A 13,983-nucleotide genomic window follows, 5' to 3' on the forward strand; every position below is an offset into this window, starting at 1 on the left:
AACAACCGCGCACAGCCGCTGCGCCCGCGGTACCGGCGGGGCCGCTCCGCGCCGCTCCGCACCGCTTCGCGGCCGGGAGGCTGAGCATCCTCCGGGGCCCCGCACGGGGGGTGGGGAAGAAAACAGTGACCTCCCTCCCCCCCAAAAAAGAGAAAAAAACCCCAAAAGGGACTTTTTCGTTGGGTGGGTCTGTCAGAGACCAAAGTGACCCCGAGACTGGCTGCGCGCAGCTGCTGCGCAGGGTGCGGAAAGAGGGAGGGACGGGGGAACCCCGCAAGTGACTCCGCGGGGCGGTGCGGAGGAGGGGAAAGTGGGGATAGAGGAGGAGGGGGCAGAGAAAGTTGGTAGGAAATAGCCCAGGAAAAGTGGCACTAGCGGAGCCCGCCGGAGCGCGGAGGAAATAAAAGCGGCGGCGAGCAGGAAGTGTGAGGAGGAGGAGGAGGAAGAAGAAGAACAAGAAGAAGAAGAAACAGCAGCAGCAGCAGCAGCAGCCGCCGCCGCCGCCGCCGCCGCTACCGCGGCAGAAGAGAAAGCAAAAGCCTCGCACGGCTAGGTGACTCCCGCGCCAGCATCCGCGGAGCTGCGCGGGGTTGCGCGCCGTGGCCATGGCCCGGGAGAACGGGGACGGTGGCGGCTCCTGGAAGAAGCAGGCGGAGGACATCAAGAAGATCTTCGAGTTCAAGGAGACGCTGGGGACGTAAGTGGCGGGGAGCGGCTGCGTGGGGGTGTCCCTTCCCTGCGGGGATGCGCGGGGTGCCCTGCGGGTGGGTGCCTGTCTGTCTGTCTGTGTGTCTGTGTGTTCTCGTGTGCACGCATTGGTGCTGCTCCGCGCACTGCTCATCCATCCGAGCAAGAAGTCAGGGTGATCTGGAAACACGGACAACAATATATATATATATATATATATATATATATATATATATATATATATGTATATATAAAATGAGGCAGGAGCTGGGCCGACACCCCTCCTCACCCCCCCAAAAAGGGAAAAAAAGGGGCAAAAAAAGTGTTTGAAAATATTAACTGGGTGAGGAGATGGGGAAAGGCTTTTTCTTGGTAGTGCAATTTTAAATAAATGCGGTCTGACTTGCATGCTCTCCCCCAAAGCTGATGGCTGCATCTATTCGTGGACAGACAAGCAGAAGTAATCGGAGTGGATTGGATGTCTTAACGGTTGTTGGGGTTTATTTCTGTTATTTATAGTGACGGGGCATAAAGATTAGTAAAACGTTAGAGTTGTGGGATTTTTTTTGTCAGGAGGCTGAGAATAAACAGGCACAGATGGTGCAAGGGAGCGGGGTGCTGGCTGGTGCTTTTTTGGCTGAACGGAGAGTTTTATTTTTGTTAAAACAAATTTTCCCTTATAGGATATTGTAGAGGTAGACAACCGGGAGCGCTGAAGGAAGTAAGCATATAGGCTGCTGTACATATATATGTTGCAATTAAAGTTCAGTTGTGTTGGGCGTCCTCCTCGTTGCTGTGTCCCTCCTGCTTTAATTGCAACTTGAAGCACGTCTCAAACAGGCGCGTTGTTAATCCCGAGTAGTGCTTTTCATACTCTGCGTGCCACTTCCAAAATACTGTGGAACAAGTTTTGACTGTAATATTTTAGTTTCTTTGTGCTTCCAAGGGAGGGCTCCCTATAAACAGAGTATTTCTGGTTCATGGGCTCACTGATTTCCTATGAACAAGCTGTGAGTAAGAATCAGGCTGGTTGTTTAATATGGAGGTGGGTCACGCAACTCTGTTGTGAGAACGCATAGTTTAACCCTCAGAAAAACACTGACTTAGCAAATCAAATGCACATCTGCCCAGGTCTTTGGAGAAGAAAAGTGCAGCAGAAGAACCGAGTGTTATGGTGTGTTCTCATCACCTTCATCAAATTTTTGCTGTCAGAATTCCATGCCAGGAGAGATGTGTCCCTGCTTGTCACCTTAGGCATCCAGTTCCCTTCCTGAGAGGAGCGCTGGGAAGGAAAGTCTTAATGTGATGAGATTTGTTAGAGCAGCAGGACAGTTTGTTGTGTTTTCTGTTCTTCAACTCTATCATCTTCCTGGTTGTTGTGTATGAAGCCATCTGTAAGGATTAATTTGTGCCACTGAAGAGGTCCAGAAAGAATTAATGTTGTGGCCTTGATCTGTATCCCACTGAAGTTAGTGGGAGCAGGTCTAGGTCCCAAGGAAGGTAAAGCTGGTCAGAGTTAATAGTTATGCATATTAGTGTGGTTGTTACAAATTAAATTCATTAAATATGGTCAATTAGTGTCTCAAACTATTAACCATTGTCTTGGCCTCACCACTGGGTTAGTAAGTCCTTAGATCTGGAGCTGTGAGGTTCTTAAACTTGACTTCGTCAATCTGTAAAGTTTTAGAAAATTAAACTCCCTGGATCACAGACCTGGGCCTGTGTGTAGGAAACAGAGCTGTTCTCCAGACATAACCATATTCATTATGAATGTATGTGTATTTATCAGCCTACTCATCAGTTGTACATTCCTTAGTTTCAGAGAGCAGGGTGATAATTAGGAGATTTGAATCTGAGTTTTGGTTCTGTCCTTGGCCACCCACCAGCGTAGCACCTGCAGTTCCTACCAGCTCTGGTGTGACTTACCAGGGTGTGAAACTGCTGAAAGATTTAGGCCATCACTGAGCAAATCATTAAAGTTCCATTCCCACTGAAGGTATTGAAGGTCTGTTCACTGACTCGAGTAGCTCATGTACAGAGTGCAGGAGAAGGGACACGTCCTGAGATATTGACAGTAAAGTACTTAAATAGGAGCTAAGCAAAAGTCTAAATACCTTCAAAGCATCTGAATCAAAATGTTTTCTTCTGGCATTATTTAGGAGCAGGGATAAAATCGGCTTTGATCCCTCCTGCATTGTAATGCTGAACCATGTTGCACAGCCATCGGCTGATCTCACCCTCTAATAGATTTTTTTCTAGCATGGATGGGCTTAGAGTGAAAACCTTGGTGTGTCAGATGAGATGTACTGGATTAGTGTAGTAGCTGTATTTCGCATTTCTCTGCCACCTTCCATTTCAGGGTGCCAAAGTGCTAAAAGCATTTCTAACAGAAAAGCAGCCCTTTTTCATGCAGCAGTTTTAAATGCCTGTGGTAAAATTGGTCAGAAGAAAGAAAAGCATTAAAGCAGGGAAGAAAGTGAAAGAGAAACTTCGAAAACATGCTCTGTTTCAAGTGCATTGATTTGTGAATGTTAAATCCATGTGTGTAATCTACGAATGATTTGTTCTCTGAGAGGAGTCTTTAAACTGAATGAAAACTTTTCAGCAGATTTTTAACATGGGAGAGTTGAAACTGCTGGAATTATTAAAAAGATCCCAACTCAGTTAATCATGATATCATTTGGGCTTCAAGGAACCTCTAATGAGTACCAGCTCTGTCTTCTGGAGCTGGAATTAATTATTCACAGGTGCCTGTAAATCATGTCCAGCCACACTGATACTGAAATAGGCATCTTGAATTGGCTGTCACCTCCATGTGTAAGAAAACAGCTTTTTCCACTCAAAGAATTGTTTCCTTTGGTGGCTGAAGTCTGTGCTGTTTGCTCTGCTCAATGCTCTTGGGCAACAGTATTTTCTTCCTAAAGCCTTTATCAGCAATGCAGTGGCTGGCTCAGATGGTAGTTGGACCTGTATCTACTCTGTTCTGCATTTATGCAGTTTCTAAGCATGTGCAATCTTAGTTTGTGGCTGCAATCTCTTAGATACCAGCGTGTCAATAAAATATTTTGGTAATATTAATCAAGAAAACGTAATTTAAAAATACTTTGCATATTATTATATATAAAATATATATAATGATCCATTCTTGGGCTGCTGCAGTTTGGTGGTGCCAGTCCATGCAGGACTGCAGTAACATGGTGATGTTTGGAAGGTCTCTCTCCTTGAAATTGAATGTGTTCACTACTGAGCCATTGAAAGTGAAATTACAGATCCTGAAAAAAAAGCTAAGAAGAATTCACAAAGTAAATCAAGGATAAAATAAAATCACAGCAGTGGGTCAGATCCTCAGCTGATGCAATTTATATTCCTGTCCAAGTCAAGACAGGTGGGCTTGAGGAAAGAATAGGGTTTATCTGTTTATCTTCCTATGTTTCCACAAACTCACCTGTTGTAGCTCTACTCAATCTGCAGACCTGGAGAGGGGGATTTCTGCCCCAGCCCTTGTGAGATGTGAACTTTCACAATAGCAGGAATGTGCTAAGAGTGACCACTGAAATATATGTTTTTTTTCTCCTTATTTAAATGGTATTTTGTCTAAGGCATTTTAAACCTCAAATTTTGACGTTCCAAGAAGTAATAAGATACACCATGTCATCCACCAGCTAAAGAGGAAACCCTCCAATCGTTTGGTCTGCCTGATCAGATCAGCCCCACATTTCTAAGGTGTCTGTCATTAGGCCTTGTTGACATTAGAGTTATGATGAAGCTAGAATATTTAGAAAGGCTGAAGCTTAGTAACTATGGAAATATTGGTGCTGTCCTCAAAAGTGATGCAGTAGTTTCCTGAAAGCTTCGTCATGATAACACAGTGTTGCATGGATATAGTCACAACATGGTAAGAGCTGAGTGGGAAGACAAATACACTACTCCAGTACTTTCCTAAAATACTAAATACAGTATTTATTTAGTATTTTGTACTAAATAATAAAATACAATACAGAGAAAAATTCACATGTGGTTCTGTTCTTCTCAGGAGCTCTACTGTAATATTTGATTCATCTATGTCCTGTGTCTCCTCCATGCTCTTACTCTTTGATGGATTCCTGGTACTGTTCATGACTCTTCTACACACCCATCTGTGCTTGTTCATGCTGTGAAATGAAGTAACTCCATGAACTGCTCTCATATCTATTTTCTTTCTCTCACACACATTGTCACAAACTCTTATGTGCTGTCTCCTGTGTTCTTGTCCTCTCACATCCTTCCTGGTATCTTCCCCTGCATGCAGTCTCACACTAACACTCAGGCTTTTCATGAGATGGCCGACCTCGTGCTCTCATCTGTTCTTGGCTGCTCAGACCTTCATGGGGACAAAGCTAATAGAGATGACCTGCCTCAGGCCAGGCAGTCAGCCTTGAGTTCCACCATCTAAGAAGATGCTGGTGGTAGGACAGGTCCTGGTGGAGGTGCCCTTTGCATTTGGGTTGCTGTGTAGAGAGGAGGTGCTGGGAGATACCACGAGGCTCAAGATCTGGTCAAAGAGCTTCCCTTCTCATCAGCTGGGTGCCAAAAGCACTTGTGTTGGATTAATCACAATGAAATATCACTGTTTAGCTTGAGGCTTTTTGCAAATTACTCAATTGTTTTTCCCTTCTGATTTTGGAAATTCTCAAGATGTAAAGAAACATGTTGGTATCTGTGCTTCCTCTGGCTCCGCACCCCCTGTGAAGATTGAAGAGTCTGTCTGATTTTTTGTGTTTCTGCTGACACTACCAGCAATTTCTGCCTCTCTTTTACAACACCCCAGCGTGGCAGCAGTGGCTGTGTTAGAGTGTTTCATCCTTTCCTCAGTTCAGTGTTTTTCTTCTTTATTTTTCTTTTAAATTACATTGAAAAAACACATCATATTGAAAAATACCCTCAGGGGAGAATATAACTTTAGCCAAAGGGCTAAAGTTAAGGTATATGATTTCAGGGGGAAGCTTGATGAACCACTGGAGCAAACTATGAAGGCGAGTGGTTCCCATCTCCTCTGGAATGACTTGCTGGGAGAAATCCTTTTGCCATCTGAAAGCTTTTGGGATTCATGCAGGAGTCACCAGGAAAGAGCCTTTTGTTTGTGTTTACAGAAGGAGATGTTTCATGGTCATTTCTGACCTTCGGATCTGTACCTTGGGGAATCTTACCATCAAAACCATGTGGGGTTAGAAATAATTCATGCTAGGAGGTGCATGGTACCTGCAGCACGTCTCTAGCATCTGTGGGAGGAGGAGGGAAAGCTGAGGTCCGGGTGTTAATGTTTAACTTAACACTGTGAAACGACTCAGATGTTTTAGTTTGTGCACTTTATATAGGGCAAGGAGAAAATTACTGTTAGGGCTCCTTTAACGTGACACATTTGTTTTAAGCTAAGTAATCCTGTTTGCTATCCAGTGGCATAGTTTGCTATCCAGTATCTTCTTTGAGGCTTCAAAATAGTGAGTCCCTACTATCTGCAACATGAATTGCAGTATCTTGTAACATAGATTGTTGGTCTTCCTTGAACAGTTACAGAAAATACCAGGTTTGAGTGTTCAGCTGGAATTGAAGTGGGAAAGAAAGAAAAGCAAGATGGCCAATAGATTTAAAGGCTGATGGAGAGGATTGGGAAAAAATCTGCAGCCGTTGGTGAGGAGGGATTTTTGACAGCTCTCAATTGTGGCTTATGTGTGTTTTGGACAGTGCTCATTTGAAGCAACTGTGTAACATAGAGGTCAATTTTCTTTTATTGTCTGAAAATAAGATTGCAAAATACTCAACAATTAAAGGCTTTCAGGTAAACACATCATTTTGGAGACGCCCAGTTTGCTGTGTTGTCAACTCACATAAGTGTTAACGCTTCCTTCATGAGCCTTATTTTCTACTCGTTTTGATGCCTTACCTCTTTTTGCCCTGCTTTATCTCTTTTTCCTATGGCTGTTTTTGTTCAAGTACATCTTTGTACTGTCTGAGTTCCCTGCTGCTGGAGGATACCTGCTTACCTGCATGCATGTGCAACCAAGAAGTGTGCTTTACCATCAGGGTGACAGTAAGATTTTTGGATGAGGTTGGAACAGGGAATTTGGCCTTTTTTTTCCCCCCGATTTTTGCACAGAGCTGAGAAAAATGTGATCCTTGCCTAGGCCAAAACTCAGTGTGTTACTACTCAGGACCTCAGTATAACCAGTACTGAGTTTGCAACTGCTCTTTGTGTAGATGGGAGCTGAGGGCAAGGCATGAATATAAGTGCTGGTGTTTTTTGTCAGCTGCAGAGGTAGCTGATACCAAAAATCTTGCAACAAGCCAAACCCAGAGAATCTGAAGACCTGGTGGAGAGGTAGTGGATGGAGTTAAACCCAACTCTTTGGAGTCCTATAGTAATCCTTTAACCAAAAGTCTATTCTTCCCCTCACAGCCACAACACAGTGGGTGTGAGAGCCTTCTTCGCCGCCGCTCCCGCCATCTGGAACAGCCTGTCTGCTTCCTTCACCCTCCATCTGCTTTCACATAGGAGCTGAAATGCCTCTTTCTGAATTTTTTCCTTCCTTTTTGTCTCTTTTTCTCTCTACCTTGGTGATCGACCTCAATCATTTCTGTTGCTGTCCACACACAATTCTCTTGACTATGTGCAGAATATTAGTTGGAGTTATTTAATCTGTTCAAGCATCCAAGGATGCAATTAATATTGAATAAAGTTGTATTGTTTTGGTTCACTTGACAACAGCAAACATTTATAATAGGGTTCTGAATTTATTGCCAGTAATGGTATTCACTTAACCTGTGAGTCACAGTTTATATTCATGATTACTTAATAGGGCCTAATTTTCTAGTCATTTTGGATAGCATGAAAGCAAGTTGGAACTAAATGGGTACTGTTAGTAAACAGGTAATGAGTAAAAGGAGGGATAAAAAGTTCCTTGGGGCAGCAATCTATCACTTTCATTGGAATTCAAACCACCTTGCTTGTCAACACTTTTCTGTGACTAATAATTAACAACAATAACAATAATTTGCAAACATATGTGTCTGATTGGGCTGCTCCTGAATGACAAATAGCTTAGGAATGAGGGTATTTTTCGTTTCTGGAAATCAAACTGTTCCTTAAAACCTTTCTATCAAGCCTTAACACTCATGTGTTTTTGTTGTCTGACTTGGCGGTTCCTGTAATTTGCCTCTGAATGTTGTGTCAATCGTATTTTAAAAAGAAAACTATAAATAACAGTTTGTTAATAAACTTTTCAAGGCCTTTTGCTGATGTTTTCATGTTGAAATCTGTATATTGAGTTTTACGCCAGAATTACTCACCAGACAGATTGTATGAGGTTCAATTAAAATAATACTCTGTAGCAGATTTTTTTTTGGCTGAGTAAAAAGCCTTTTTTAGGGGTTTTCTTATTTTTTTAACACTGGATGTGGTAAGAGGAAGCTACTCGGAAGCTCTGTTTTGGATCTGATCTGTGTGTAGAACAGCTGAGCACAGGGCTGGAGATTCTCTGTAACAATAGATCACTGATATTGCTTTCTCTCTTCCTGGGCAATGTCATATGTCACATTTAAAATATCAACATTTTTGGACAAGTGGGCTACACAGCCATGAAGATGGTTCTTAAAATACCTTTTTCAAGAGTTGCAGGGGGAAGAAGTGCGTGAGAGAAAACAAGCTGGCTTCCATCTACTGAGGATTGATGTTGACTTTCTTATATTCCCAACTGGAGATAAACTAAACAGTTTCAGTCTTCTTACAGTTTCCAGGAGGAATGAAAGGGAGGTGCTTTTAATAATGCAAATTAACACAATCATTTACCATCAGCAGCAATAAGGTGCAGCACTATGTGTGGCATGTCTCTCTTAGACCTTTGAACTTCTGCTCACTAAGGATTCTTGTGTTCTTGTCATTGTCCTGCTCTTACCCATCCTCCTAATTTATGCTGAGTATTTGAAGGTATGTTCTTATAAGCCTGAGTGCCCAAAATTTGGGCATACAAGTTTTGGGATTTAGATCTGATGCTCAGTTGTGAGAGTATAAAGGACATAGAAGTTTCATCTGTGGCAGACAGGAATAGAGCAAGGTCAGGAGCCATGGAAAATCTGAGGTCCAGGAGCCTTTAACATCTGTGCTTGTTTTGGTGAGGGTTGGTGTGGCAGTTTGGAGGGTAAGGAGAGTAGTAGCATCCTCATTCATCAGCCGTGGGGTGTGAAGGTTTGCAGATCTTCCTAGGAGCTCCAAGGGAAGGGTTCCTCAGATGTCGCAAGTATCTCCCTTAGGACAAGTATCTCCTGTGCTGCAGAGTCATTCTGTGACGTTGGTGTGTTCTACCTGGGCAGTGTATTTAAAACCTGCCTGCTGACCTGATGGCAAGTGTACTTGAGAAATGTGGCCACCCTCCTTTCACCAGCTACGTTGCTTGTCACAGAAATGAATGGACTTTTGAGGGTAGTACAAAATAAAACAGCATAGCTGCTCATGCTTAAATGTAGATTTGCAAAGGCTGAAAAGCTGGTGTGTATTTGAGGGTTGGACACTAGCAAGTGAAATGTGCAGGGTCTAAAATACTTGGGGCTTTTATGACTGTGCCTTTTATTGGCCTCAAATGAGATCAGGCGCTGTTGAGCTAGGACTATTACAGACATCAGAGTAAAAGACTGTTTGCACCCAGAAGGACTTATACTCTAAATAAATGAGGCAAAAATGCTAACAGTTTTGTTAAAGACAAGAAAGTGTGTCACTTGTAAACCCAGGGCTGAGCCTGAATCTTAACTTCAGTGTTATGCAGTGGATTGTCCTGCTTCTTTTAATAGCAGGCACAGTGTCAGCACCGCTGTCTTCAAAAAGTACGTATTTATATGTGATTCACGCATGGTCATCACATATAATTAGTTTTCACTAGTTAAGGTTTGAAGATGCAAAGTGCTGTCTGTATGGTGTTGGGAACAGCAGGAGCGCTCTATTACTGTGCTGTTTCTTAGGCGCTTGGAGTAATTGCGATCTTTCCAGAGCTGGAAAGAGTTGGAGCAGACCAGGTGGTTCTTGGGGCGATGTGGGATTTCTCCCAGTGAGATCCCATCCTCTCAGCCTGGTTTAAATAATTCAAGGGATCTGTTTTCAACCAGGCTTCAGCTTTCCAACCAAACTCATCAGTTGTGACCTCTGTGATGGGCAAGGGCTGACATGAGGGAAACTGTTGGATGAAAAACAGTGGAAAAACTGAAATGACATAGAAAAACACAAACAACATAGGAAGTTGCTGGGAGAGGGAGGAAGAAAAGCACTTAGAGGATTTGCAGCCATGTGGAAAACTCCTCTGGGAAAGGCACAGGTTGCTAATCAAATTCATCTGTAGTTGAGAGAGACCGGAGCATCCCTGGATAATCCTTCACTGTTAGGTTGAGTTGGCTTGGAGATTTCCTCCCACTTCTTCTGTCTCTCAGCATAAGTAAATCACTGCAATGTGCCCAGCCATGAAGCCTGCAGCATTTGGGAGATTTCAGGCACAGCAGAGGTCTTGGTATGCACAGAAGATCCTGTGACCTAAACTTGTTTCATGCTCCCTACCCTGTTTTCCTGCAGAATACCTGAACAGATTCAAAGGCTTTGTCTTTTACTTCAGGACACTTTGTAGCTGGGGCCTGAGGTAACTGAAAGACTATCTAAAGCTCTCAGATCCTCATCCCATCCCATCAGCAGCCGCCTCATGCCTCTGCAACAATGGGATTTCTTGCCGTTGGGGTGTAATTTATTTGTACAAGAGACACAATGTTTTTGAGGGGAAGATCTGACATGGTAGAGTTTCTCCATGGGCTGCTGCTGCTGCTCATTGTAAAAACACCACCTCCTTGTCTGAGTCCAGGCCACGGTGTTTTGAGATACCTTCTCTAGCATAATTACATAGCAACCTGAATATTGCAAAGCAAACAAGCTCTCCTTCCCAACAGAAAATGCTCCCAAACATTTAAACTGCCCACAAAGCAGCACAAAAAACCCTACTAGATGACTGCTGCACTTGTGTGCCTTTCTTTAGGGAGAGAAGAAGGAGTCAAACAACATGTGGCTTGTTAGCCAAGTTGCTTGATGAACCATGAGAAGGTGCTTAGATAAAAACATTTATGGAGCAGAATAATGGTGTGACTTCTGTTGGCTGAATGACCCAGGCACTGGGGTACAAGAGGAATAACTTAGAAAAAAAGGGAAATTACTTATGTCGCAGATTTGACTTATGGCTTATGCTTTTTGGGAAGCAGGAGGTTCCCCCAGCATCTAGTTGGGGAAGAATGTACCAAGAAATAAGCTGAAAAAACCCAGGGTTCTCAAAAGCACATAGACACAGGACTTACAGGTACTGCAGGCTGCAGGGAAGCTTCTGCTTTTGGGTACGATGAGGTGTATCTGGAGTAATTTTACTGACTAAATTTCCTGGCTGTAGCCATGGAATTCATGTGATGGATATAAACCCTGTGCTCTTGAGAGAGCCTGAAAAAGAATGTTACAGAGCTTTGTAGGCAACTGCATTGAATGAGTTTCTCTGATGAATCTTGTATTTTTCATGGAAAGAAAATAAAGTGATTCTAGGATGCCTGAGTTACAGCTGAGATGGCTTGTGTCCAGAAAGCAAACGTGCCCTTCTGGCGCTCCTCAGAGAACATAGCCAGTAGTAAAGCTTAGAGCATGCTCATTCTGCAGTTGAATGGAGCTGCGCTGGGGAGTGCAAGCCAAGAGGGAGGTCTGGGGCAAAGCAGAGCAATGGGATTCAGCTACAGGTAAATGCCAAGACAGACCCGTCTAAATGAGGTGCTTTAGCCTAATTTATTCTAGAGACAGTGAAGTCTCTCTGCTTGTTCATGAGATACACAGCTGCAATTCATAGACATGGGTCTCTGTTTCTGCTCTTGTTCACCAGTCAGTTGCTTTCAGTGCTAGAAGGGGAGTAGTGGCTTTCCTCCAGCCTGTCATCTCTAACAAGGATGACTTTGGTAGTGCTCCACAGCTGGTGAAATAGGCGGTGTTTGACCTTGCTGAGTTTGTGACTAGAGACCATGAGAAGCTCTCAGAGGCTATATTGGTTCTGTGATGTCCCTCTAACTCCATTTCTGAGACGCTTCTGGTAGGTCCACTCAAATATCAGAAGGAAAATGCTCAATTTGCCTAATATTTACACAGGAACTGTTCAATTAGCTAATGGGGGTGAACCCTGTCAAATAAGAAGTAAGAACTTGATGGTCCTTTCTTTTCCTCTTCTCCACATTCATGTTACATCTGCTACATGGAATCACTGCTTTCCATATCCTGTCTAAATGTGCACAAACCCATCAGTTTGTCCAGTGCTGTAGTCACATCCAGCGGGTGTGCACAGCTGGAAGACAGCAAAGTGTCTTCCTTTGGGTCAGTTAAGGCTTTTATTTGTTTAGATAAAGCACCCCTCACGTGGGAAAATGAAGGTGTTGTAGAGCAGATGGAATCTGTTGGAGCTTTTTGGGTGCAGACATGACCACAGCAAGTGCAGGGTGAATTACTTAACGTTGTGCATGGTGTTAGGAGGTCTGTCTCGAGTAGCCTGTGAGGGATTTTCCCTCTGTCAGTGGCATGGCTGAAGTATCTTGACTGACCACATTTAATTCTGGTCTGCACCACTGCCTTCAGGGTGATGGCACTCTGCTCCTGTACTGTTATGGCTTATGAAGTTGTGTCTATTAAAACCCCTCCTTTGCTAATGTCATTGTGGTGGTGGTACATAAGCTTCCGTAATCAATTCCCTTTTCTGCTGTTATTTAAGCAGCACCCCTTGCAACATGACAGTGGTTTAGATGTTCTGGTACTTTGATGCTAAAGCAAAATATGGAAGATAGGGAGATTGGTAGCAAAAATACTTAAAAGTTTTGCTTTTAGAAGGTGCCTGTAAAATGTCTTCTTAGAGGTCTCCTTGTATGTTGGCTTTGCACTCTGAACAGATCTTCCAGAAGTCAGGGTAGCGTACAAGAGCACACCAGGCCTATTTCTCGTCTGATTTTCTCTTAAGTCGTTTGTAGCAGTTGAAAATGACTGTAAAATTCTGCCTTTGATGTGCACAGTTTGGAGGTTTTCCTTTGAAAGTAAAGAAGAGTCTGTGCTACTCAGCAGCGCACTGGAATAGCAGCATTTTATGCTCCTTATGCTCAGGTTTCAAACATCAATATAAAGTTACAAGGAACAGGTTGCAAGTCCAGGACAGAAGACGAAGGGGCTGAGCATGTCCCACGGGGCGGTTCGCATCTTCTACCAACTCAGTTGTTTGCACGGATGTGCTGTGAATTTATTTAATAGAATGATGCAGGTTAAAAATAGCCCTCCAGAAAGGAGGTGGGGGAAGGGGAGGATTGCAAAGTACAAGAAGTTTTATTCTTTTAATTCCACAGATGCTATAAATCAGCAGGGAAGCCTGTTGCGTTTTTTCTTTTACCATCTTGTGCCGTTAAAAAATCATCAGCCACTGAACTGAAATGGTTTTGCAAGAGCCACTTCACCAGGAACAATTTCTGACTGAGAACAATAAAAACTGGTGGATGCCAGGTTGAATTCGTGTGTCAGCAGTTGCTGAATTCAACTTAAGAGCTGTAAATGGAACCAATCATCATTTCTTAATGAGGTATATGAGAACAAAGAATCACAATGCTTGAATAATCTGTCACATCTCTATCAATGCTGCTTAAGCAATTACTCCGTTTGTTCAATGGTTTGACAAGCTAACATGACAAAATCGATTTACAAAGCAGATTAAAGGTAAATATGCAGTGCTTTTTTTCCCACAAATGTCATTCTTAAAGCCTTATGTTTTTCATCCTTACAATCCCTACCTAGTCATCTGTTTTCAGTGGTACTGCTTGGATGAAGTCCTACATGGCCCACAGTGACATTATTCCCCAGATCATTTGTCATTTATCCATCTCTGGTCTAATGAGACTGTCGTCTGGACCTTGGTAAAAATGAATGATGCATTGCTCTAATATACAGAGTATTCTTCAGCGCTAAGGCTGTGTTTTTCCAGGGTCCTTAAAGCCTGGCCCTCAGTCCTTATTAACACTTAATGCAAATATTCCTGAATATTTAATTCCTTTGGCAGCAAATGTTGGAGACACTTGGTATGAGTTCCCCAGCAGCTAAATAACAAGCATTGTACAGGGAGGTGATAGAGTCATCTACTTTAATACTAGACATTTCATCATGTTGCAGTGGACTGTGACTGGGACAGTCCCATCCTTGTTTGTGGTGATGGGTATCTGAAGTAAACTACTGATAACAAGATACAG

The 13,983-nt window shown here is 43.2% G+C and overlaps 1 protein-coding gene across 1 annotated transcript in view; it reads left to right on the forward strand.

Moving 5' to 3' along the window:
• Positions 1-605: 605 nt before the first annotated feature.
• CAMK1D (calcium/calmodulin dependent protein kinase ID) overlaps positions 606-13,983 on the forward strand; it is a gene marked incomplete at its 5' end in the record, with an annotated part of 217,542 nt that continues 204,164 nt past the window's right edge. The window contains one exon of the mRNA XM_080636284.1: positions 606-697. Coding sequence (XP_080492410.1) covers positions 606-697 — 92 coding nt within the window. The remainder of the gene's footprint in view (positions 698-13,983) is intronic.

This window comes from Psittacula echo, assembly GCF_963264785.1.
Source record: "Psittacula echo genome assembly, chromosome: 1".
Classification (NCBI taxonomy): domain Eukaryota; kingdom Metazoa; phylum Chordata; class Aves; order Psittaciformes; family Psittacidae; genus Psittacula; species Psittacula echo.